This window comes from Cricetulus griseus, chromosome 3 (genome assembly GCF_003668045.3).
Source record: "Cricetulus griseus strain 17A/GY chromosome 3, alternate assembly CriGri-PICRH-1.0, whole genome shotgun sequence".
Lineage (NCBI taxonomy): Eukaryota > Metazoa > Chordata > Mammalia > Rodentia > Cricetidae > Cricetulus > Cricetulus griseus.
The window spans coordinates 28,866,848-28,891,827 of NC_048596.1; the positions used below are offsets into that span (position 1 = coordinate 28,866,848).

Genomic DNA, 24,980 nt, shown 5'->3' on the forward strand with positions numbered 1-24,980 from the left:
AGTCTCTGCCTCCCTAGAGGCCTGCATCACCATCACCTGGCTGTTTTCAGTATTTATTTATTTATTTATTTACTATATCGTAGTGTTTCTTTTTCATGAGTGGAATGAGTTTACCTTATTCAGTCCTGAAAGGCTTTGTATATGTGTGGTTTTTGTTTTTCTATTGCTGGAATTGAACCCTGCAGCAGAGCCCCCAGCCTTGGGTGTTTTTTTTTTCCCAGTAATAGCAAATTGTTAAATTCTCTCCTTTTTTGTTTATTAATTTAGTTACCCCCTTGAAAAGTTTTTTTTTTTATTCATTTTTATCTATAACTTTAAGCCTATTTACATGTAATTATCAAATTATAAAATAGTTTGCCATTGGGAGGGTATATGTATTTGTGTATGTTACCACGTATACAAGTTGTGAAATTCATGTTGACTTTAACTTTTGCCAGGTTACTTGGAGTGATATAGCAGGTTTAGATGATGTCATTACAGATCTGAAAGACACAGTCATTTTACCTATCAAAAAGAAGCATTTGTTTGAGAATTCCAGGCTTCTGCAGCCTCCAAAAGGTATGGTTAGTTTATGTATTTGCCTAAGCATTAAGAGGCTGGAAAACACTGAAAAGTTTTGACTTTAGAGACTGTTTCCATGAAGTGAGATTCTTAGTAGAATGCTGAGATGCAGTGAATTGTTTTATAAAGAATTTTAAAATATTCATCCATTCTTCCACTTCAAAAATTTTGGTGAATTCTACTTCTTATAATACAACTGTATAATCCTTTATTTGAAATACTTGTCTACTACATGTTAGTAAATTGAAATTTGGGAAATTATGTTTAAAGTATTTCAAAAATCACAAATTTTTTTTTTTGGTTTGTTTTCAAGCAAAGCCAGAACTTTGTTGGTTCACAATTCCAGTGATTTTATTTTTTTCTTTTAGTGATCTGTTTTTAGATGATAGTGCTTCTTACAGCGTTTGTAAGAATGAGCTGGAAATAATTGGACTTTATATTAACATTAAGTACGACTCTAAAGCAGCTTCTTCATTTGTAGTTTCACTTTGGGAACTGCATCACTTACGGAGTTGAAAATGCTTCTGACTACATCTTCAAATCCTTCTACTTTTATTCTTGCAAACCTTAGTTATGCTTAAGCCTTGTTAAAGGTAACTCAAATAATATGACAAGATAATTTTCAGAAAGGAAAGTTGAGTTGGGCATGGTGACTCATGCTTGTTATCCCAGCACTTGGGGGGTGACACAGGAGGGTTTTGAAGTTACGGCTAGACTGGGCTACAGAGCTAGATAGGATCACAAAAAATAAAGCAGAAATTTAAGTTAGCTACTAATAAGGTAGTATATTTGTTGCTACTGAAGATCATCTCAAATTTGGATTTATTTATTTATACATGTGTTATTCCTTAATGTCAATCTTTTAGTTACTTAGAACACTTAACTATGCAAAGCCTTTATAAAAAATGCCCATCTTGCCCATCTTAGTTGATCCTATGTAAGCATAGCTAGATGCCACCATGTTACCAGAGAGGGAGACTGTCTGGGGGAAAAGGCACAAAGATTAATCTTTAAAGGGAGTATAAATTTGTAAACTTTTTTTGATTTTTGTTTTTCGAGACAGAGTTTCTCTGTAGCTTTGGAGTCTGTCCTGACACTTGCTCTGTAGACCAGGCTGGCCTTGAACTCACAGAGATCCACCTGCCTCTGCCTCCCAAGTGCTGGGTGGGATTAAAATCATGTACCACCAACGCTCAGCCCGAATTTTTAAGCTTTTATAAAACAACATTTTTTGATTTGTTGCATCTGTTAATAGAAGTATCCAATTAGTTCAGGAAATCTGAAAAGTTTGCTTGCAAAACTGTTTATTACTCATCATACATATTGACGCCATGGAGACCACTTGAGCAAAAAGATAGAGAAGAAATACTACTTTGAATAGCCTTGTGAGATTCATTGCTAATGTGAGGAGTGTTGGGCAAACAGCATCCATACAGGAATAGAGAGTAGAAGTACTATGTTTATTACCATGTAAACTAAAGAAAAGTCTGTTGTTTTCATAAGGGTATTAATGAAATAATGTTGTTTTACAGGTGTTCTTCTGTATGGACCTCCAGGCTGTGGGAAAACGTTAATTGCCAAAGCTACAGCCAAAGAAGCAGGCTGTCGATTTATTAACCTTCAGCCTTCGACACTGACTGATAAGTGGTATGGAGAATCTCAGAAACTGGCTGCTGCTGTTTTCTCCCTTGCTATAAAGCTGCAGCCTTCCATCATATTTATAGATGAAATAGGTATGCTATTTTCTGTGTGAGCATCCTAAGTCATTTAAAGATGCTATGTAGAGAACCAGATTTAATTTTAGTACTTATCTACGTCTGTGATAAACCAGAAGATTTTTTTAAGACTTATTTATTCATGTATTTTATGTATATGAGTGCTTTGTCTTTATGTACACCAGAAGAGGGAATCAGATCCCATTACGGTTGGTTGTGAGCCATCATGTGGTTGCTGATAATTGAACTCAGGACCTCCGGAAGAATAGTCTAGCGCTCTTAACTGCTGAGCCATTTTCTAGCCCTAAAATTTGTTCTTTTTAAAGAATTTGTATGGGTGAGTATGCCATTGCACATATATAGAAGTCAGCTTGGTAGAATTGGTTCTTCTACAATTACACAGGACAAGAAGATCAAACTCAAGCCACAAGGCTTATGCAGGTATAGCCTTTACCTCTGAGCTATCTTGCTAGTCTCAAAATATATATTCTAAAATACCATGTATAATTTCCATGATGTAAAATGGACCATAAGTTTGTTTACTCCATTATTTGATTGCTAGATGTCTTTTCTCAATTTCAAATAGTGCATATGTTGTAGACATACCCATGTATGCATGATTATCTATGGTAAATACCTAGAAGCTTGGGATTACCTGTTCTTGAAAATGTTGCACTAATCTGGTAGAGCGTGGAGTATATGCCATATGCCTGCCATCCTAGCATTGAAGAAGCTAATAGAAGGATAGAGAGTTCCAGACCAGTGTTTGGGAATGAACACTGGTTGCCTAGTTTGTACAAAATCTTGGAGTCCCAACATCATAAACAAAAACTGGGCCTGTTAGCACACATGTGGTTTTAGCATTTTGGAGATAGAGTCAGATGATTAAAAGTTTAAGGTTATTTGTAGCTATTACATAGTGAGTTCAAGGCCACATTGATCTACATGAGACTGTCATAAAACAAAATCTAGGAGAAAAAAAAGAAACTGTCTTTTTCTTTTTTATTCTTTTTCCTTTAGAAATATTGTGAGGTAGAAATTTAATTTTATTCTTTCTCATTTGGGTAAACAACCTATTTTGCCTTCTATGTCCTGAATTTTAGTGAACTCTAAAATTTGTGGCACATCAGTATTTCTGTTTTTGGTAAAATATATTATTATGAGAGCTGTAGAGATGGCCCACTGTTTAAGAGCACTTGCTATTCCTTCAGAGGACCTGAATTTGGTTCCCAGCACCCGTGTTAGGTGGCTCACAACTGTCTAACCTCCAGATACAGGGAACCCAACACCCTCTTCTGGCCTTCATAGGTACCTACAATGTGGCATATACACATACAGATACTCATAAATAAAAAATTACACATTTACACATAAATCTTAAATTTTTTTTTAAATTAAAATATGTCTCCCTCCTCCCCTCCCACAGGGTTTCTCTATGTAATAGTCCTTGATGTCCTGGAACTCATTTTGTAGACCAGGTTGGCTTCAAACTAAGAAGCAGATGTATCTCTGTGAGTTTGAGGCTAGCCTGGTCTACAGAGCAAGTTCCAGGACAAACCTTGAAAGTTACCATTCTATTGCCTTAGCTTCTCATGTTCTGGGGTGAAAGGTGTACACTACCATGCCTTGCTCTCTTGGAATTTTTTTCTTTAATATATTGGACTTAATGTATTGTAACACCTTTTATGCCATTTTCATATGCAATTGGTAAACTTTGAACTGTTGGTTCAAGGCAGATACCTGATAGTTATGCCAGTGATTTATTATATGGCTAAAAAAAGCACGTGAAATGGAGATTGTACTAGAAAGTATAGTACTTACTTTTACTATTGATTTTTTTTTTTCCCTTCTTAGGATGTAATACTTTTTCCTTGTGTTTGGAAAGAAACTTTCCATTTGTTTTTTAGTTATTTCATGTATTCATTGTTTTTTTCCTTTTAGCTTTTGGAGGTGATTTTTTTTTATGTATTTATTTATTATTTATACAGTGTTCTGCCTGCATGTGTGCCTGCGCTGCACGCCAGAAGAGGGCACTGGAACACATTATAGATGGTTGTGAGCCACCATGTGCTTGCTGGGCATTGAGCTCAGAACCTCTGAAAGAGGAGCAAGTGCTCTTAACCTCTGAGCCATCTCTCCAGCCCCCTTGGAGGTGATTTTTATTCTGTATCCTTTGTTGACCTGGAACTCACAGTGCAGCACAGACTGGCCTCCAACTGTCAGTTCTCTTGTCGTGGCCTCTTGAGTGCTATTACATATGTGAACTACCTTGTCCAATTTTTTTTCCTCCTTGTAGAACACATTTTACCCAATCGTGGCGGCACATGCCTTTGATCCCAGCAGTCAGGAGGTAGAGGCAGGCAGATAGATCTTTATGAGTTTGAGGCCAGCCTGGTCTATAGAAAGAGTTCCAGGACAGCCAGGGCTACACAGAGAAACCCTTGTCTCAAAAAAAAAAAAAAAAAAAGAAAAGAAAAGAAAAACAGAAAGCATTTTATGAAATGTTCTGTATTTGAAGGCAGATCATAATTTAAAAGGGAATATTAAATATTTTCAAAGGCAAGCAAAAGAACCTGAGAAGCAAAGGTTCTACTTTGTTTACTTAAGACTTTTTGTCATGTACACACACACACACACATGAATGTTAAACACGTGTTTAAAACATCTTGTTTTGTATTTTTCTCCCTTCATAGTATTTTAGGCATTTCTTCTTGTTGTTTATTACTAAGAGAGTATGGGGATGGGGAGTATATGATAGCGTAATTAAGAACATATAGGGTTCTGGTAACTAGAAAGGTAGGCCATCCACCTGGGCTCTCTCCCAAGACTCTCTCCCTGGCCCCCTATCAACCATCTCCTATTAGAACCTTTTGGGTTTTTTTTTGTGTTTTTTTTTTTTCTTTTTTAAAATTTCTTCTGTATAGAAAGATTTTGAATTGATTGTGTTCTAATTTGCTTAATAACTTACCAGGATTGTTTTTTATCAGGATAATACTTGAAGTACCATAAATAATCTCCAGCCCCCTTTCTTGTTTTATGAAGTTGGCAGCTTTTTAAATAATTTAAAATTATACAATGGATTAAAAAACTCCATCATTAGTTACTAAATTAAGCACCTTTTTCTTTTAGACTCCTTTCTACGAAACCGTTCAAGTTCTGACCATGAAGCTACAGCAATGATGAAAGCTCAATTTATGAGCCTCTGGGATGGATTGGATACTGATCATAGCTGCCAGGTATTTGAACACACTCTTCCCTGAACTTGTATGGTTTTGTTACCAACAGGGAATTTGCTGGGGTGCGTATTGCACTTTTATATAAAATTCTTTTTCATTATTTTTACATTTAGTGTTAAATGATGAGGATCCGAAAGAACATGATTTTTATAAACTTTTACCCATCTTAATGATTGCCATCAGGTTTATATAACTCGAGGAGCCCACACACCCTGTATAGTTGTTGCTGTATTACCTCTTATCACTGCTCCATCAGTGGTCATAGCCAAAAAAGAGTGCTCTGGGTGTAGAGTAGATTCCGAAGAGGAGAATACAAGATTAAAATGAAGAGAAATGATACTTCATGAGTAGTCTTTTTTGGGGAATGGGGTTCGAGACAGGGCTTCTCTGTGGCTTTGGAGGCTATACTGGAACTAGCTCTTGTAGACCAGGCTGGTCTCTAACTCACAGAGATCCACCTACTTCTGCCTCCCAAGTGCTGGGTTAAAGGTGTGTGCCGCCACTGCTCGGCTAGATCTTATTTTAAATGTGAAATAAAATTATTTCTATACTTTGAGTTTTTTTTTTTTTTTAATTTAGCAACCATTTAGATTTTGTTCTTAAATACTAAAAATATTAACGTTTCTGAATTTGAGTTTTAACTCATAACTTAATTTAATACATGTATAAGTGCTCTTAAAAAGCACTCTTTAATATTTTAAAGAAACTACAAATAAGTTCAGTTTTTATCATGAATACCTTATTATACACGTTTATTAGGTTAGTTTAGCTAATTTCAATTCCTTGATTTTGTTTCTAGTACTTCACTTTCCATACTTTGATTTTTACTTTGTTTTAGGCTTCTTTGTTTACCTGGAATCTTAAAATACAGCTAATTTAGCTCACTTTTCAATATTTTGTTTTTGCTTCTTCTTTTTAGAACATTGCCTTAGATATACATGTGCCATTTGTGTGTTTTGCAGTTTCTAAAAAGCTTTGTTCAATATTAGTTTACATTTCTCCTAACAGTATATCAAAACATCCTTTTATGTTTTTTGTTGTTGTTTTGTTTTGAATGAGGCAGGGTCTCACTGTATAGCCCTGGTTGGTCTGAAACTCACTATGGAGACTATGCTTGCTATGAATTTGGAGATCTGCTTGCCTTTGTCTCCTGAGTGCTGGGATCAAAGCACTTGGGATACCATGACCAGCTCTTTATACTTCCTTATTCTGTTATTATCTCATTAAGTCACTTTTAAGCCTTCTTTTATATTTGGTAAACATTTAAAATTTTATCACTTTAATCAAATAAATTGTAGGAAATCAAAGAAAATGAATATGGAGATTCAGATTTTGTCTAGGAATACAGAATTGCATAATGTGTGGAACTTAAATATGTATTTGTACTTACATTTTCCTCCCTCTAGGTGGCAGACTTGGTTAATTAACAATTTTGCTCTGTGATTTTTGAATATCATTAAATGTAAGGAGATAAATAGATTTAATTTGGTGGATATTTTAACTTTCTCTAGAGTTGAGAAATCTAAAACTTCCAGGCAGAGATAAAATGTTGCTAGATAAATATATTCCTACATAATAATAATAAAATTAATTTTGTGTAGCAGGTGTATGCTGTCATTAGGTTATTGATATTATTAAGAAATTTTCACCAGATTTGTGGTGTAACCAGATGTGGTTGTGCCTTTTATCCAAGCACTGGGGATCAGAGGCAGGCAAATTTCTGTGAGTTTGAGGCCAGTCTGCACAGTGAGTTCCAGGACAGCCAGAATAGGGTATATAATGATACCCTGTTTCAAAAAAGAAAAAGAAAAGAAAGGAAGAAAAAGGAAAGTAATAAATTTTGTTGATTTGAATATATATCTTTGTCTTTATTCTGTTGGTTTTTAAAATTGTTTTTTTCATTTCCATCCTTTATAAGTAAGTATCCTCAGAAGTTAGTAGGGCTACCAGTGTATGTTTCTTTTTGTTTTTAAAATTCAGTCTCTTCTCCCTCTCCTTTTCCTCCGTTGTCTCTCTTAGGGTCTGGAGATTGGTCACAGAACCTCACTTATGCTAGACAGGCATTCTACTACCGAGTTGTCCCTGTAGCCCCCTGTCTAACAGTTTGATGTTTGCTTCTACACTCAGCTCTTGTTTGAAGTTACATTCTATAAAGCTTTTAAATTTAGTTTACCTCCCACCGAGCTGGTAGTACAGTGAGACGATGCTGTGAAGCCCAGAAGAAAAAGCCACTGGTATATATTAACTGCCATCAGAACTCTCATACTCATGGGGAAATGGTTTTCTTTTGGGGGGGCAGTGTATAGTTTCTATAACATTATGAAAGGACTTAAAGGGCCCCTTCCACTCACACTCCCAAGATGTATTCAGTTAATAGCCAACCATATTTTGTAAAATACAAATCATTTTAACAGTTTTATAATTCTTTAGTGTAGGTACCCATTGGTCATATCTTATGAAATACAAGTGTTTTTTTAAAAACTACACTCTTCACTAATGGGTTCTTCTAACTAAAGAGTTGATGTTTTAGTTACTAGAAATTCACTAGTCTTTCCAGACATGCAGTTGTTTTTTTTTTTTTTTTTATTTTATGATTAACTTCAGTTTTATCTATAAACATTTGAGAAATGCTGAGTTATAGTGAGATTTCTCTTAAAAAGGTTAGCGTAAAAGCCATTGTCAAGTCTAAATGGTAAGGACCTCAGAGAATATTTATTGTTGGTAGAATTTAATTCCTTGTTTGTCTTTGTATGTTTAGGTGATAGTGATGGGAGCTACCAATCGCCCTCAAGACCTTGACTCAGCTATAATGAGAAGAATGCCTACAAGGTTTCATATCAACCAGCCTGTACGTGGTCTCAGTTATCTTGTGTAAAGGGAAATAGTTGCCTTTTAAACAGGCTTTTATCTGTGATTTTTTTTTTTTTTTTTTTTTTTGGCTTTGGAGGCTGACCTGGAACTAGCTCTTGTAGACCAGGCTGGTCTCGAACTCACAGAGATCCACCTGCTTCTGCCTCCCGAGTGCTGGGATTAAAGGTGTGCGCCACCACCGCCCCGCTTTATCTGTGATTTTTAAGTATTGTTTTGTTTCTTTGGATTATTTATGAAAAATAGAGGTATAAGAAACTGTACTAGACTGTTTATTTTAGGAAAACACAGAAGAAAATCTAAACTAAGGTTTTGGATTAACACAATTGAATTTGTTAACTAGAGGTTAAAGGAATAGCTGAATAGCTAGCCTAAAGAAGAACAACCGAGACTTATTAACAATTACTTGGAGCTTCTCTCTGATGGATAATGATTCTAGAAACATTGTGCTGTGCTGCAGCTTATTAAGGTGAAGTGTGGGAGGCATTCAACCTTCACTACTTTTGTTTGGCTTTTGAGACTAGAATCTTACTCTGTGACTTGAAACCCGTTATATAGCCCACACTGGCCTCAAACTCATGACAGTCCTCTTGCCTCACTTTTCAAAGGGCTGATTTACAGGAGTGAACTACTACACCATTCTTCATTACTATCTTTTTTTAAGCATTCTTTTTTGTTAAGAAGTACCCTTGAGTAAGTTGTTTTAACTTCTTAACACCCTGTAGTTTCTGTGGAAAATCATATAATTGTGAATTTAGTCAGCTTAATATTAAATGCTAGGTTTTCTAGGTAGAAAAGATGTGTTCTATATGAGCAACATTATATTTATAGGCACTTAGGGGAATTTAGATATTTACTCCTTTCAGACTTGGTAATGAGAATATTCTAACTCCATTCATAATCTTAGAATTTTCCCCAAACTCCATTATAATCTTTGGCTAGATCATCTGGCCCATTTATATTCTGTAAAGCATCAGATTCCATTGATGCAGTAAAAATGGGTTCCTGAAGGTTGAAGGTTGTGGGCTCTGTAAGCTATGTCCTCAGAGAACTCTTGTGTTGCAGGGGAGGCAGACTCAAAAGTAAATAGTGTAAAATGTTCTTTAAAGGTACATATACAGAGCTGTGAAGAGTCTGAAATGGTAACAACTAACTAATCTGTGGGTTTGTGGGATTTACACAAATCTGTTGGGCCTTAAGGATGTAGGAGTGTTACAGGTAAATGAGACAAGCAAAGCCTTCCTGTCAGTGAGCAAAGGTAAATTGTGGAAGCAGGCTAGTGGGTGGGCTTACAGTTGACTTAGCGCACAGAAGAAAACAGATGTGTATGAGTTGGGAAAGGGAGACTGTGGCTGTTTAGACAGACTTTGTGTGCTTTATATATCAATTCTATAGTTTCAAGCATATTAGGCTAATTTAAAGAACATTTGTTTATATGACCCTGAATGCCAAGATTAGTGATCTGTATCAAATTCAGTTGTAGGACTGTTAGATGGCTGGTGGGTAAGGCACTTATACCCAAACCTGAAGACCCAGTTTTGGGAACCCATGTGGAAGAAGGAGAAAACAGATTATAGGAAGTTGTCATCTGACTTCCACTACTACTTTTCCCCAAAATCAATGCATTTTAGAAAAGGTTTAAAATATTAAAAATTGAAATTCTAAAGAGAGCTAAGGGTTTTGATGTGTCTGTTGTATAAAAATAGGATACAACACAGAAAGTAACAATTATTAAAACTGTCAATGTAACACAGTGTGCATTATCAAAATGAAGTATAATACGTTTCATCAAATTTGTTAGAGATTTGTATACTATTAACTCACAGACTGGAATTTTGTCATTGTTCCTTTTTGGTTAACACACCTAAGAGAGTAATTCTTTCTTATGTTTGCTACAGTGTCAAAGAATATTATTAAACTTACCTTAAAATTACTCTCCAAGCAAAATACTTAACTAAAAAGCAGTTGTTGGTGATCATGTAACACACCAAACTAACCTTTCCATTTAACACACAAATTATGACAGTAACCAATAACAGGGTTTAATTTTGTTTACCAGGTGTTTTTATAATGAGTTCAAAATCTTAATGTTAATAGGAATGAATTTCACTATGACAAATTTAAAATCCGTCTATTTTTATTTAAGGTATTCCTTATTTGTTTATTATTATTTATACAAGGTATTCCTTATTTCATTTATTGTTTTTAGATAGGTTCTCATGTGGCCCAGGCTGGGTTTTACTTCACAAGTGCTTGTATTAGAGGCATGTTTCAGCATGGCCAACTTTATGTAATTCTGTAAACAAGTTAAGTATAGTTTCTGTTCTGTAAAAATATGATGTATCCCTGAAGGAAATCACTAACATTTACATAAAAAATCACTAATATTAATGAGCATGGAAGTTTTTATTGAAGTGGGAGAACCAAGACCGTATTACCATGTCCTCCAGGTATTAATGAAAAGGGCCTGTATGAAATGCCATGAGACAGTTACTTTGTATGCTAATTTTTAAAACAAAGAAAAGCCTTAATTAAAAAGTGACTAAAAGGTGTTTTGTGATGGTGAACCTTCATAAATTTAATAAAGAAAGGAAAAAATGAAGACCATAGGACTGTATAGGAAAAGCTGGCGTAGATTACATGACTATAATTTCAGCACTTGTGGGATTGAGGCAGAAAAATTGCTGCAAGCTTCAGTCCAGCCTGGTCTACATAGTAAGTTCCAGGCGGGCATACCCTTTGTCAGAAAAATGGGAAAGACATTGTTGCTTTAATATATTCCTTTATTTTTTTTTTACTTAATAAGTACTAAAGGTGTATTATTTCCCCAACATGAATAAGAAACAGAATTCATTGGACTAACTACAGATAGCTACTGTGTAATACCTTGCTCTAACCTCTTAACAGCTTATCATTTCCTATCAGTTATTATCTAATAATTTACAAAGGGAAAAACAAAAATTAGTTGATCGGTAGTTTTTTTTAAATGCTAATTGGAAAATTTTCTGGTCTTAGGCTCTAAAACAGAGAGAAGCAATCTTGAAACTCATCCTGAAAAATGAAAATGTAAGTAGAGAATTATGATTTATTTTCTGCTTGTAAATTCTGTGCTGTTAATATAACTTGATAAATATATATTTGAAGTAGTTTTTTAAAGAGCAGTGTGTTTACAGATTAAAATACTGTGATTTTTTCACACCATTTTATGCTTGTATAAGAATGTGCATTAAAGAAGTCTTCATTTTGTTTCTTATTTTTACTTTATCGCTGTGTGTTTATTTCTGTTTCTTTCTTTTCCTTTTTTGAGGCCGTTTCTCTGTAACAGCTCTGGTTGTCCTGGAACTCGCTTTGTAGACCAGGCTGGCCTGGCTGTCACTGAGATCCACCAGCTTCTGCCTCCCACGTATTGGGGTTAAAGGCTTGCACTACCACTGCCTGGCTTATCACTGTATTTTTAGACTGAAGTTAGATTTGAAAAGAAATAACACTGGGTATGGTGTGCACAGTTACAGTTTTAGCATTCAGGAGGCTGAAGCAGGAGGCCTGTGCATTTCAGATTAGCTAGGGTTACACAGTAAGATATAAATAAAGTGTACTGCTGTATATTTTTAAGAGTTTGATTTTCTTTTCTTATGAAGTATATATTTTGCCCATTTTTAAAGTTCAGTATTATTTTCCATAAAGATTGATAGGGTTGTATGTTGATTTGTCTTTTGTCTATGAGTTGCAAACTTTTTCCAGTTTCTTATGTCTTGTTGAGGAATCTTCCCTCTCTTAATGTCTTCTGAGTAGAAGCTGTAGTGTGGCCTGTTGAGATGACACACAGTTTACCCGTTAGTCTGTTCATCTTTACTTGCAAGTATTCATTACTAAGAGTCATTGGTCTGGCTCCAGACTTCTGATTTCTGCCACACCGTAATGGGCTCTCACTGGGGCTCCCCTTGGATGTCCTTTTGTTGTCCTGTGTCATGGAGATCCTTCATATGCTCCAATGGTTCATAAATTTGGGGGGCAGGGTGTTGGGGTGGGTCAACTCATAGCCTTGGTTCTGGGCCTGGGTGGTAGCTGAGTTGGTCTTCTTGCTAGCTTTCCCTCATTGTCACTACCTGGGCGTTCTCTCCAGCACTGCCCCAGCTAGCTCACCCACAGCTACAGCCTATAGCACAGAAAGGGGCCAGGTCTCCTGCTCTTGGGCCCTCAGTTCCAGGTCCCCACACTCACATCACCAGGGCCAACCAGCTCTACTGTTTTGCCCAGGCAAGGTGCAGGGCCCTCTCTCCCAATATCTGCAGGGGGCAATTCTGCTGCTCTCATGCCCTCAGGGTTGACTCAGCTGCCACTAGACAACAGGGTCAGCAGCTCTAGTTTCCTCAACAATGGGATCAGCATTAATGTGCTGCCAGACAAGAAGCAGAGGCTGCTTTCTCATGTGCTGCAGCCAGTGAGGGTGGGGGCTAGCTCTCTCTTGTGACCCCAGGGTCAACTCTCACCTGTCACAGGTGGTAATGGGTGGGTGTGGGGGCTGCTCTTCAGTCTTTGTGCTAGCTCCACATTGTTTTCACTTGGAGACAGCTGTAATATCTTGTATTGTTAGACCTTATCTGTCCTTCAGCAGAAGAGTTTTTATTTTTTTCCTTTGGGGATTTTAGAATCAATTTGTCTTACTAAAGAACAAAACAATTATTTTTTTGATGGATCATCATAACAGTGAAGCTCTTTCTGGTTTTACGTCCTTTTGTCTGATAACTTTCTTGTTTTCCTTCGATGTATTAATCTTATGTGTGTGACTGGTCTGCCCGCATGATTTAAGTGCAACATATGTGTGCAGTGTCTGTGGAAGACAGAAGAGACAGTTTGGTTTCCCAGAATGTCTTACAGTTGGGGTGCCAACATGTCAGTGTTGGAAATGGAACCCTGGACCTCCTCAAGAGCAATCAGTGCTTAACCACTGGGCCATCTCTACAGCATCCTAATTTGTTTCATGTTAGGTTATTTTCTGCTGCTGTAACAGAATATTTAGTTATTTAGTTCACAATTCTGTTATGTCGAAAGTTCAAGTACATGATGACAGTGTATGGTCACGTTCTAATACTTCATGAAAAGCACAGGGGCAGGTTATCAAAAATAAAGCAAAAAGAAAAAAGAAAAATCCCAAACTTGCAAATTTGATACTAACTCATTCACAGGTAACATTAATACACCTCCCAGCATCACTTGAATTTGTCACTTATCCACTGTATAGCAATTATACATGCTATATATAGAAGTTTAAAAACATAACAATTTAGACCCATGATTATTAACCATTTGGGGATAAAAGCTAGATAGCCTTTCCTAAGAAATCTACATATATTCATGGTTTCAGGAAGAGAAGACCTGAATTATTAAAATTAGAGATGAGATGGAAGACATTACAACAGATACTGAAGAAATGGAGAAAATCATGAAGGCATAGTTTTAAAACTATTTACCAAACTAGAAACCCTAATAGAAATAGGTGGATTTTTACATGATTTACTAAATTTAAATCAAGTTGCAGTAAATAATTTAAACAGCTCTATAACAAGCAGTGAACTTGAAGCAGTAATTAAAAATCTCCTGAATAGGGGCTGGAGAGATGGTTCTGTGGTTTAGAGTACTTGTTGCTCTTGTGGAGGACCCAGGTTCCAGTCCCAGCATCCGCATTATGGCCCACAACCATCCTAACTCCAGTTACCAGGGATCCTATTCCCTCCTCTAACCTCCATGGTCACCAGACACACATGGTGCACATAGAGGCAAAACACTGATACTGTAAAATTAAAGAAATACAAAAAAATTAAAATCTGCCAACTAAAAAAGCCCAGGGTCAGATAGATTGACCACAGAATTCTTTCAGACCTTCAAAGAACAGCTTGCACCAGTGCTTGTCAAATTATTATATATAATTAAAAAAAATTAAAAAGGAAGAGCCACATCCAAGCTCTTCTAATGAATAATATCCTAATGTCTCCTTTTGAAATTTGTTTGTTTGTTTGGGAAAGGTACTCACTTTCGGTAGCCTTGGCTGCTGGCTGGCCTGGTACTTCATAGGTAGCCCAGGTTAGCCTTCAATTCCCCTCCTGCTTGCTGAGGTGATGAGTAAAGGGCATGTGCCCCTGCCCCCAGCTTCCTTTGTCTTTTTTGGGGGTGGGGGGACAGTTTGAGACAGGGTTTCTCTGTGGCTTTGGAGGCTGTCCTGGAACTAGCTCTTGTAGACCAGGCTGGTCTCGAACTCACAGAGATCCGCCTGCCTCTGCCTCCCGAGTGCTGGGATTAAAGGCGTGTGCCACCAATGCCCAGCTGCTTCTTAGAACAGCCTTCCATAACTAGAAATTGACTAATAAAGGTGGCATTTCACAGGAGTGGAGAAAATCATGACGGCATATATGTATATGGGAAGAAAATGGGATTGGACCCTACTTCTGTAACCTGAATAACCTTCCCTGGCCTCCATACTGTTAACAGAGTGTGAAAATTGCTCAGCTTACTTGCAGGATTAAATGAAAATGATACCCATAAGGAGCTTATGGAAATGAGACCTGATTGTAGATGATAATCACAAATAAATTATTTCCTTGTTCATTTTCTCTTCTTTGCCTGCACATTAGTGTGTTTTAAATTCCCACAAACTTGTTAACTAGGCTACTGTAAGCTTAGATGAAAGGGCAGAACCAATCACTAAATTAAATTAGTACTGAGGTACAGAATGTTAAAGCATTGCACTTCAAAGGGATCTATCTTAGTGTAAAGAGACTTCCAGAAAAGACACTTGTGCATGTTTCTACAGTAATGACAAATAATAAAAATTGTGTATCTCTTTTGAAAATTAAAAATTTTAATTTCTAAGTTTTTATGGAACTAATAATAGTTTTCTATTTCTCTTGACTATTATAACATACTTAATATTAAGTCTCAGATGGATATTTGGAAATATTTTGCTTAATTTTATATATTTATTGTAAGCATGTTTCATGTTTATTTAAGGTGGATAGACATGTAGATCTTCTAGAAGTTGCCCAGGAAACTGATGGGTTTTCAGGAAGTGATCTAAAAGAAATGTGTCGAGATGCTGCTCTCCTCTGTGTCAGGGAGTATGTCAATTCTACATCAGAAGAAAGGTAACTATTAGACTTGATTTCTGGTATTTGTCAAACCTTTTTGATTAGACAATTGTTGTTTTGCTCTGTACCAGCCTACTTATAGATTTCTATAATTGAATTAGCAACTCATTCCCTCCTTTTTTGCCTTTTTTTTGTATATGTTTGTGTATGTATATGCACATATGTGTTCATGTGTGTGTATGCAGGTTGATACTAGGTATCTTAGTTTTTGAGACGATAGAGGTCTTACTGAACCAGGACTTCTAATCTGTTAGACTGTTAGGCTGGTCAGTAATCTTCGGGATCCTTCTGTCACCACCTTCCCAGTTCTGGGATTGTATGCAGGCTCCTTTATTTTTTTTTAAATGTGAGATCAAACTCAGGCCCTCGTCCTTTCACAGCAAGCACTTTACCTCTGAGCCATCTCCCACCCACAGCTGCCATTTTTCTAACGGGAGTTCTATAAATGGAGAAATTGCTGTGGGGGATCGTCTAGAATTAAGGGGCAAAATGCTGAATTTCATTTGATAAGCAATAAAATGAGTCACAAAAAACTGAGGGTTGCCCTCTTTGTTAGGAAAACAGGGTTCTCTAGAATCTGCAGATGTTTTCTGTATCTGAAAACTAAATTATGTGTAGAAACAAGTGTTTTCTTCCAGGAGCTTCACACATACCAAGTGTGGAGCTGCTGTGGGCTGGGCTTCAACTTGACAACAATGCAGTTACCAACATACCGTTTCTCATATCAGGAAATTTTACTTGAAATCTATTTAAAGTGTGGTGAGTTTGAGAAATCATTTTTTGCCACCCTTACTTCAGCAAAAATAATTTATCCCTTAATTAACTCCTGTGGAAGGAGTCCCAAAAGGCCTGTCTCCTGACACAGTACTGCACTATAATTTTTTTTCACAATGTCAGCTCTCTGATAAAGAACTTCTTAGTAAAGCAGTATACCCTTTGAGGTCATGGTAAAGGAGTGTGCCTCTTACTCTGAAGTTTTCATACCAGGTAACCCTCACTTGCCTGTGGTGTTCAGCATCTAATTATAGTGTAAGCTTCCCTAACAGCTCATGTTTACTTTTGCATGAGGTCCCTGCCAGACAGTCGCATGGCTCTCACCCACCATACTGCTCTCACCCTCCCTTCATGTGCTTCCATAGATACAGTCACAGCATTTTTACCTGTTGGGAGTGTTTTCACATCATCAATAAATAAATAAATAAAAATAAAACTACCTTCAAAAGGTCTCTCTTCCAACAGAAGAAATTAAAAGGAATAATAAATTTTTCTTAAGTTAGTTACACTAATGATGAAAGGCAAAACGCCTGAAAGCTCCAAAAATGTCAGTGTGTAATTTGGCTGTCAGACTTGAATCATCCTGTTTTTCTGGAAACATTTTTCCCCAAGTGTCTGTGAACTACCAAGTAGCAGAATATACCAGGTTTTCTGTTTGTTTGTTTGTTTTTGTTTCTTTGTTTTCTGTTTGTTTGATCAGGATTAAAGTAAAGGGGACTTGAATTAGTTGTTCCTTAATGAAAATGTTGGGTTTTATTTCTATCTTGTAAAAGGCTATACATGTATGTACGTGAATATATGCCCAGGAATGCTAGGTTTTTGGTTTTATTCACAAAAGTAACTTGATTTCTAGGTGGAATTATGTTTCTGTTTGGATGGCTGCCATTCTTTAATGACAATGTGCTGTTCTTAAATTCTTGGTGGGAAGTGATTGATTTTTGCACAGCCGTTTTATTTTGCTACCTGTTACTGCTCGGTGCTTTTTAAAAATATCTTTTAAGGAATCTGGAGAGATGGCTCAGTGGGTTACAGCACTGGCTACTCTTGGAAAAGGACATGGGTTGAGTTCCTATCACCGCCACTGTGGCTCATTACTGTCTAACTCTAGTTCCAGGGAATCTGGTGCCCTCTTCTAACCTGCAAAGGCACCAGGCACATACATGTCGTACAAAGGTACATGCAGCCAAACACTCATAAAATAAAAATATTAAAACGATGTCTTATGACTTTAATATACACATTTATTTGCTCTTGTATAAAGATAATTTCTGGAAGAATGGGTCTAATGTGTTCTCATTGTCTTTGGGATTTTGAATGGGAAAAAAAAAAAAACTCTTGGTATGCTTTTATAATCAAAAGCAAATACATTTTTAGCCAGATGCATCTTTTTAATGTTGGTAAATATTTTTAGGTAGGTGTACTCTAAAATGACTTGGCAATCTGATGGTTTTGTTTACATTTTAGTCATGAAGAAGATGAAATCCGGCCTGTGCAGCAGCAGGACCTGCATCGGGCAATTGAGAAGATGAAGAAATCAAAGGATGCAGCGTTTCAGAATGTTTTGACTCATGTTTGTTTAGATTAGAAGTAAAGATCATTTTTACAGTTGAGTGATCTTGTAAGGGATGTACTCTCATCCTTACAGCAGTGAGAGAGATCCTGCTTGTGGTTTTATACTCAGATCCTAAGTTATTATGGTCTGTCATGTAAACGGTATTACTGCTTGTCAGAAATCATGAGGAGGAAGTTCAGTCCAACCTGAGTGTGGGTGCTTGTTTGACCTTTTTAGCCATATGCTGTTATAGCCTTATAGAGTCTAAGCTGGTCTTAAAGTAATAATTTGTTGAGTTATTAGTGAGAAGTGGGATGTGGTTAGGTGCTGGTTTCTCGACATGTGAGTATGAGTGTGAGTGTGTATGTGTGAGTGTATATCAATGTAAATATCGACATTTTTCTTTGATATTCTGTAGATAGGTTTAAATACAGAAGCTTTTGTTTTTTAAACCCCAACTATGGAGTCCAAAAGCACCAGATAGATAGTCTGTAGCATAACTTGGATTTAAGGCAAGATCTGACAGGTACAGTGATTCAGCCATTCCTAGTTGTCACTTGTTTTGGCCACTTGTAAGTTGAAAATTTCCTCTGCAGTTGATTGAATGAACCACATCTGAATATGTGCATGTGTCTCGATTATAGGGGTTGTCAGGGGAATCAGATAACAAAGCGGCTTTCTCAGTCATCAGCACTGAGTGGTTGATTGGTAGGCAGACTCATGGATTTCACCTCATTATGCTCTGACACCAAGTAGACACTTTTAAGTTTTACACTGATTTACATTAAGATGGATTGAATCCTTTCACAACAGTGGGCTTGAGAAACCTCAGTGCTCTTTATATGTGTACATGACTTTAACAGTTCTATAACTATGTTCCTCAAATGTTGTTTAGAAGTTACATGTTCTTTAATTATGTTCAAATTTCATTTGGTCACCCAAGCAAAATGATAGTTTATATAAATAGTCATTATTAAATGTGCTAAAAAATACTCATTTTGTAACTTAAATTAAAAAATTTTCTCAGCATAGTTTAGATTGTACAAATATACACATCAGAATTCCTGTGTTGTATCTGTAGTCACTTGATGCTATGTGACTACATATTTATATGCTACATATAAAACTGTTCTGTTTTCAGACCTCAGTAACCAGAATTCTGTTGCAGGCACCTCAGCATACAACAGAGCAGAAGATAATGGCCACAGCACAATCTTTAGGTGCCTCAGAATCATCAGAAAGATTAAATTATGGCAAAAATGCTTTTGTTTTTATTACTTGTTTTATTTCTTTGACAAGTAAATCTTCATGGGTTTATTGGATTACTTTCTCTGGTATTGTGTCTCACAAGACTTACTGGACTTTATTGCTCCATTTGTGCTTTGGTGGTTGGAGAATGCAGGAGAATGCCTAGGCTAACAAAATGCAAGTCATGCAAGATTGTGAAGGTGTTGTGAGGTGAATGCTGATACAAGACCCCAAGAAACATGTGCTTTTTATATGATTTACAATAAAAGGTCCTTCCTTTTGATTCTGTTTCCCACTTAGTCCTTGATCTTTTTCACTTACTTTAAATCGTGGCTTTTTGTTGTTTATAAAATCTATGTTTGGACAGTTTTTATCTTGCAGTTGAGATTTCATACTTTTACAGGAGACATTTTAATATTAAATTATTCTGTTTTAATATGAGTTTTAGTAATTTGATTTTAATGTAATGGCATGTTTAGATGTGAGTGTTGTATATACTTTGTTTCTTTTCATTTATTAAATTCAGATTATCCAATTGTAGTAGTGAATTTGTTATGTTTCTAGTCCCAGATGAAGAGAAATACAGTAATCCCAACAGCCATGACTCTTATAGGGACATTGAGCCATAAAGTAAGCAAAACTATTTTCATATGACTTAAATAACTTTTTACAGTTTATAATTTCCATTCTTCTTTAGACATTTCACATATGTAGAACCAGACTTGCCGCTAATGAACTATACATTCCAAGACTGTCTGCTTTGTTTCTGTTACTTATCTATGAGGCAACTCTGGTACCTGCTTGAGGGAGTCAGTCATTGTGATAGCAGAGTAACTCAGCTGAGGACCTGCACAGTTACTGCTCAAATGTTAGCTCTCATGGTATGGGTGCTATTATTTATACACTAATGTGGGTATCTTGTTGGCACAAGTGTGTCTTAGTCTCTAAGCCATTTCTGTCGTCTGCACTCAAGGGACTAAAATGAAAAGGCTTGCCTATGTGATGTTTCTCTGAAATCTCATTGCTGGATGATTTACAGTAGGTCTTGGTGTCTGCTGCTGTTTCCATGCCTTTTAAAATTAGGATTATAAACTCAGTGCTTGAGTAAGTTTAGTGTCAACTTTTACTATTTATTTCCTGTTGAATCCCACTCCCTACCTGCCGGTAGATCCAGAACTCATTAAGAGCTGGGTTAGAGTAATCTAAATATTCCGCATGGACCATAATAAACTAGTTTTATTTAATTCATGGGTTTGATGCAAGATGATAGTGTCTTGAGGCACTTGATCAGTTGCTTGTGCAAAAATAACATTGGTAGGAGTTTTTTTTTCCTACTGTGGGTTATTTGTGGACAGTTTTTATGGCGTTCTTCTGGATGAAACAGATTGGGTAATATATAGTTACATTTTTTTTTTTTTTTTTAGTCTTAGTTAGAGTATTAAAAAGGATTCCAAAAGAAAAAAAAAACCGAGGATTTAGCCTAAAATTCTAGCATTATCTTGGTACCTGAAAGTTATAGAATCCTTTATGTACTGGAAAAATTCTGTATAGAGGTCTAGAGAAATGATGTAATAGTTAGGAGTATGTACTGTTTGTTTTTGCAGAGGACCTGAGTTTGGCTCCCAGCACCCATGTCTGGCTACTCACAGTAGCCTGTAATTCCATTTTCATGGGAGTCTATTGCCTCTGGCCTCTCTGGGCACCTGCACTCACATGTTCCCCCCTCCCCCCACACTTAAAAGTAATAACCAGTCAGCATGCTCTTGGAATTATATTCAAGAGGACTTGAACCATATGAAACAGTCTCCTAACTGAATTGTCTAAAGTGTAGCTAATGTGTATAAGAGTCACTTCATGCAAATGAATTCAAATCCAGAGGAAATCTTTTCACAGTCTGAATTGAAGATATCCTAGTAAACCTGGTAAATGTTGGCACTGTTCATATTAATGTCCAGTAAGAGTATCATCACTAAAATTCTGGTGTGTGTGTGGGTGTTTTATGTGAGTGTCTAATATTTAGTTCTAAACCTCTTTTTGAGGAGACTGAAAAGATGGGCTCAGCGATTAGGAGTGTGCTTGCTGCTCTTCCAGAGGATCCAAGTTTGATTTCCAGTACCCAGTGCCCTCCCTCACAGTTTTCTGTTAACTCTGCTGCAAAGAGTTCAAGGCCCCCTGCTGGTTTCTGCAAGCACCGGCATCACATGACACACACATATGAATAAAAACAAATGTGCTTTGAGACATTTTAGTTTTTGTGCTCTGAACTGAAGTGCAATGAATGTTAGAGCACTGTGTGGGATGCATCGGGAACACAGGTTTGCAAACCATGATGGCTCAGGTGTTTAGTTTTGAGATAGGGTCTCCTAGCTTATCCTGAAACTCGAGCACCTCCTGCCTGTTTCCCTAGTGCCATATGCCCAGCAACTTGGCTCCGTTTTAAACCAAACACTAAAACAAATTGATAACTGACATATAAAGTTGTAACCAAGAAATCTTATAGACCATGTTGTTCTAAAGATGCAAAAATTTCAGAATTTATCAGAACGAGTGAGACACTCAGAGGGTGTATGGCATTAATGTCTATTCACAGGCCTGTCTAAGACTATCTACTCAGGAGTCTCTTGGCAGCTGTAGATAATCTAGAAAATAATTTGAAGTGGGTGGGACTCATGGGGATCAAAGGGGAGCTGAAGAACCAGGATTCCAAATATTGAGCTCTAAATGGGTTTTATTTATAGCAAAGATTGCTCAAGGCCTTCATTTTTATCCTCTAGTGGATTGCATGAACTCTTCAAACAGTGCATTGCCCCAAGAACTCCTCGGCTTATTGAAATGACTGGCATTGGAGTGGTGGTTCACCCTAAAAAGCATGGCGGGGAGCATGCAAGATAAACAAGAGTGGCACATAGCCAGCTGACTTAGAGATGCCACAGATAACAAGGTAAATAAAAGGCGGTGTAGCAAGTGGGCATGCAGAAAATGAGGTTTTCCTGTGGACAGGCTTGCAAGGACTGCTACATGGGATCCTGTTAAGTTCCTTCACTGGGAGTGCTGGTTATCATGTCCAACTCTACTAAGTAAAGTAGCTTAATTGTTCAAGTTTTTATACTGTCTGGTGGGTATAGAGAGCTATGGGAAATGAAGTACAGTACAGGTTTTTATTTCCAGTGAGTACAGGTCCTTCCCCATGACAGACTGAAGGGCAGATGTTACCTGTCCCTTGTAGTCCTGGTTGCACTGGACCTGTGCTGAAGCATTAACTGAAGGAGTTGACCGGTTTTAGCCAAGCCCCTACTCACCCATACATCATCCATTTGATCTTGTTTGTTTTGAGCTGGGACGAGTTTGGGTTACACCCTCAGATATTTCTGGTTCTCATTTGTTTTTAATTCTAAAAGGTAGAATGCAGTCATCTTGAGAATCCACAAAGCATCTAGCACTCTCTTGACATGCTCTTGACAAAATCCAAAGGAGGGAATTGTAGCCCAGCAGGTTGTTGTGGGTGGTGTGTTTCTAGATTCAGTCCATCCCAGCAGGTACACTGTTGTCTGAGTCTTGCCTGAATTACCCTTGTATAAGTCTTCCTTTCAGGCAGGCGCACAGCTTCACACACTGGATCCACACTAGTCCACTTCCTGCACTAATACTGCCAAGGTGAGGTCAAGTTTACCTCTGAAGGGCTTTTCTTCAAGAGTTTTTTTGATAGCTAAATGAAGTGTTTTGTGTTTTGCTAGCCTTGTTTTTTTCTTCCCTCCCTAGAACCTGGCTAAAATGTTCAAATTTTAGCAAGTGACCCATTTATTTTTGATAATTTAAGTTAAATTACAGTGTAAGCCAAAATTAGTATTTTGGAATGCATACTGTGAATTACTTGAATACCATCTTCATTTGGTAACTGTGTTCTATGTATGACCCAATAACAGTATTCACCAAGAAACTACATGGATGATGGCGTTAGGAGAGATCAGTGGCTACTCTTTCAGTATCCCTGTAGTCGGCTCCCAAACCTTGTCTATTTATCAGCAGCTAGACAGGAGATACAAGTCATTCAACAGTTGCCAGTTCCCTTAACCCTTTAGGCATAAGAACCACCAATTTATCTTGTCCGATTCACTGATTTCTTGCTCGGAAAGACAGTTATGCAGAATATAAATGCTGACTAGACTCAATGCCTAATAGAAAAGAGGAAAATGAGGAAACAAAACTGCAAACGCTGTTTTTGAGGAACCAAGATTTGTTTCTTGGGTTGGAAATACCAGGGCCTGATAAATATTGATGTAAGGTGTGACAAAATGATTAATGTATGCCTTTCCAGGATTTGTTCACATTTCCTGAAGAATGTCATGACCTCGAAGTACCTCTTACCTGTTGATACATGTATGGACACATTTCTTGGTCTACTTTGCCCTGTGAATTACTAATAGGAGCCATCAAGTAAGATCTGGGGAGAAAACAAAGAGGAGCTATACATGGCACCATTTATTTATTTATTTATTTATTTATTTATTTATTTATTTATTTAGAAACTGGATCCTTGTAGCCCAGGCTGGTCTCAAACTCACTGTATAGCCAAGGAAACATTGAACTTGTGATCTTCCTGCCTCCACCTCTCAAATGCTGGAATTACAAGTATATGCCACTGTACCTGGTTTCTGCCGTTCTGGGAGTTGAACCCAGCTTGCATGCATGCTAGGCAAGCACTCTACCAACAGAGCCACATCTCTAGCACCAAACAATAGCTTTGAGTTGGCTATTACACCACGACTGTTTGTGATGAGGGTCAGCAGAAAAAAAATATGTGACACCATTAGAAATAAATCAAGCATTTAGGAAGAAGCAACAGCTGTGTGCCTGAAGGCCGCTGAGGGTACGGGTGCAAATGTGTACCGCCTTAGGCACATACACGACCAGCTGCTAAGGTTAGTGCAGTTACTGGGACTGCTGAGGGGGAATGTATACCTAATTATGTTTAAGTCTGTTGGTAAAGCTGGGGAAACTCTGTAAATCAGATCTGTTCCTATGAGAACAAGGGCTTTGGCTTCATTGTCTTGCAGTGAAATTCTGAAGAACAGAGTCATAAGCAACCCAGTCTCCTCTGAAAAGCAAGTGCTTAGCTAAGATGATGAGTCATTTACATCTGAAGTTCACATTAGAAAATGACATGAATAATGGCGAACCGCTTCTTAATAAAGCCCTAAAAGAGTTATTTCTCAGTGTCGTGATCCCCATCAGCAGCCATTGTGGCCAGCCAGTATTCAGCATTACAAGACAGGAGGACTTGCCTGGTCTTTGAGAGATTTATTGAAGTAAGAACAAGCATCAGTTGGACACTGAAACAGTTATACTAACTCTAGTACTAGAAAAGAAAGGCAGCTTTTTGCGTCTTTAAAACCACATTTTTTTTTTTTTTCCAATTTGGTAAGGCACTACAATATCATGTTCTCACTGAATACATAGTTTTAGAGGCAGCGGTGAGTAGCTGTGACAGAAATGAGCACAGGCATTATACAGCTGAAGACTCACTTTGCTGTGGTCATGGTATGTAACTTACTCTCAAAAGAGCTTTTATTAGCGTTTTTTTTTTTTTAAAAACTGGCAGTATGAAAAAAAAAATCAGTTTCTTTTTTCAGTTTGTGGTCTCTTCTGGAGAAACCTGTATTTAAGATGTTTTTCTTTACTGTTACGTTTTTCCTTGGCAACAATGGACCATGCATAAAAATGCAAGAATTACCTCTTAGAAAATAAAACTATCAAAAGATTTCTCACAACAGGCGCAGTCTAGAAACTTGTAACATTAAGATTTTGGGATACCCTGAACCTTTGTGTCTCCAAGAAGACCTGCTTTTTTAGCATTCTCCAGGAGAGCTTCATTAAATGGCTTCAC

General features: G+C 37.1%; 1 protein-coding gene across 4 annotated transcripts in view; it reads left to right on the forward strand.

The window, feature by feature from the left end:
- Atad1 (ATPase family AAA domain containing 1) overlaps positions 1–19,558 on the forward strand; it is a 37,270-nt gene extending 17,712 nt beyond the window's left edge. For all 4 annotated transcript variants that reach the window (XM_027406396.2, XM_027406393.2, XM_027406394.2 and 1 more), the window contains 7 exons: positions 438–558; positions 2,094–2,294; positions 5,406–5,512; positions 8,271–8,360; positions 11,396–11,446; positions 15,386–15,519; positions 17,761–19,558. In XM_027406396.2, coding sequence (XP_027262197.1) covers positions 438–558; positions 2,094–2,294; positions 5,406–5,512; positions 8,271–8,360; positions 11,396–11,446; positions 15,386–15,519; positions 17,761–17,881 — 825 coding nt within the window. In that variant the 3' untranslated portion in view covers positions 17,882–19,558. The remainder of the gene's footprint in view (positions 1–437; positions 559–2,093; positions 2,295–5,405; positions 5,513–8,270; positions 8,361–11,395; positions 11,447–15,385; positions 15,520–17,760) is intronic.
- The last annotated feature ends 5,422 nt before the right edge of the window (positions 19,559–24,980 follow it).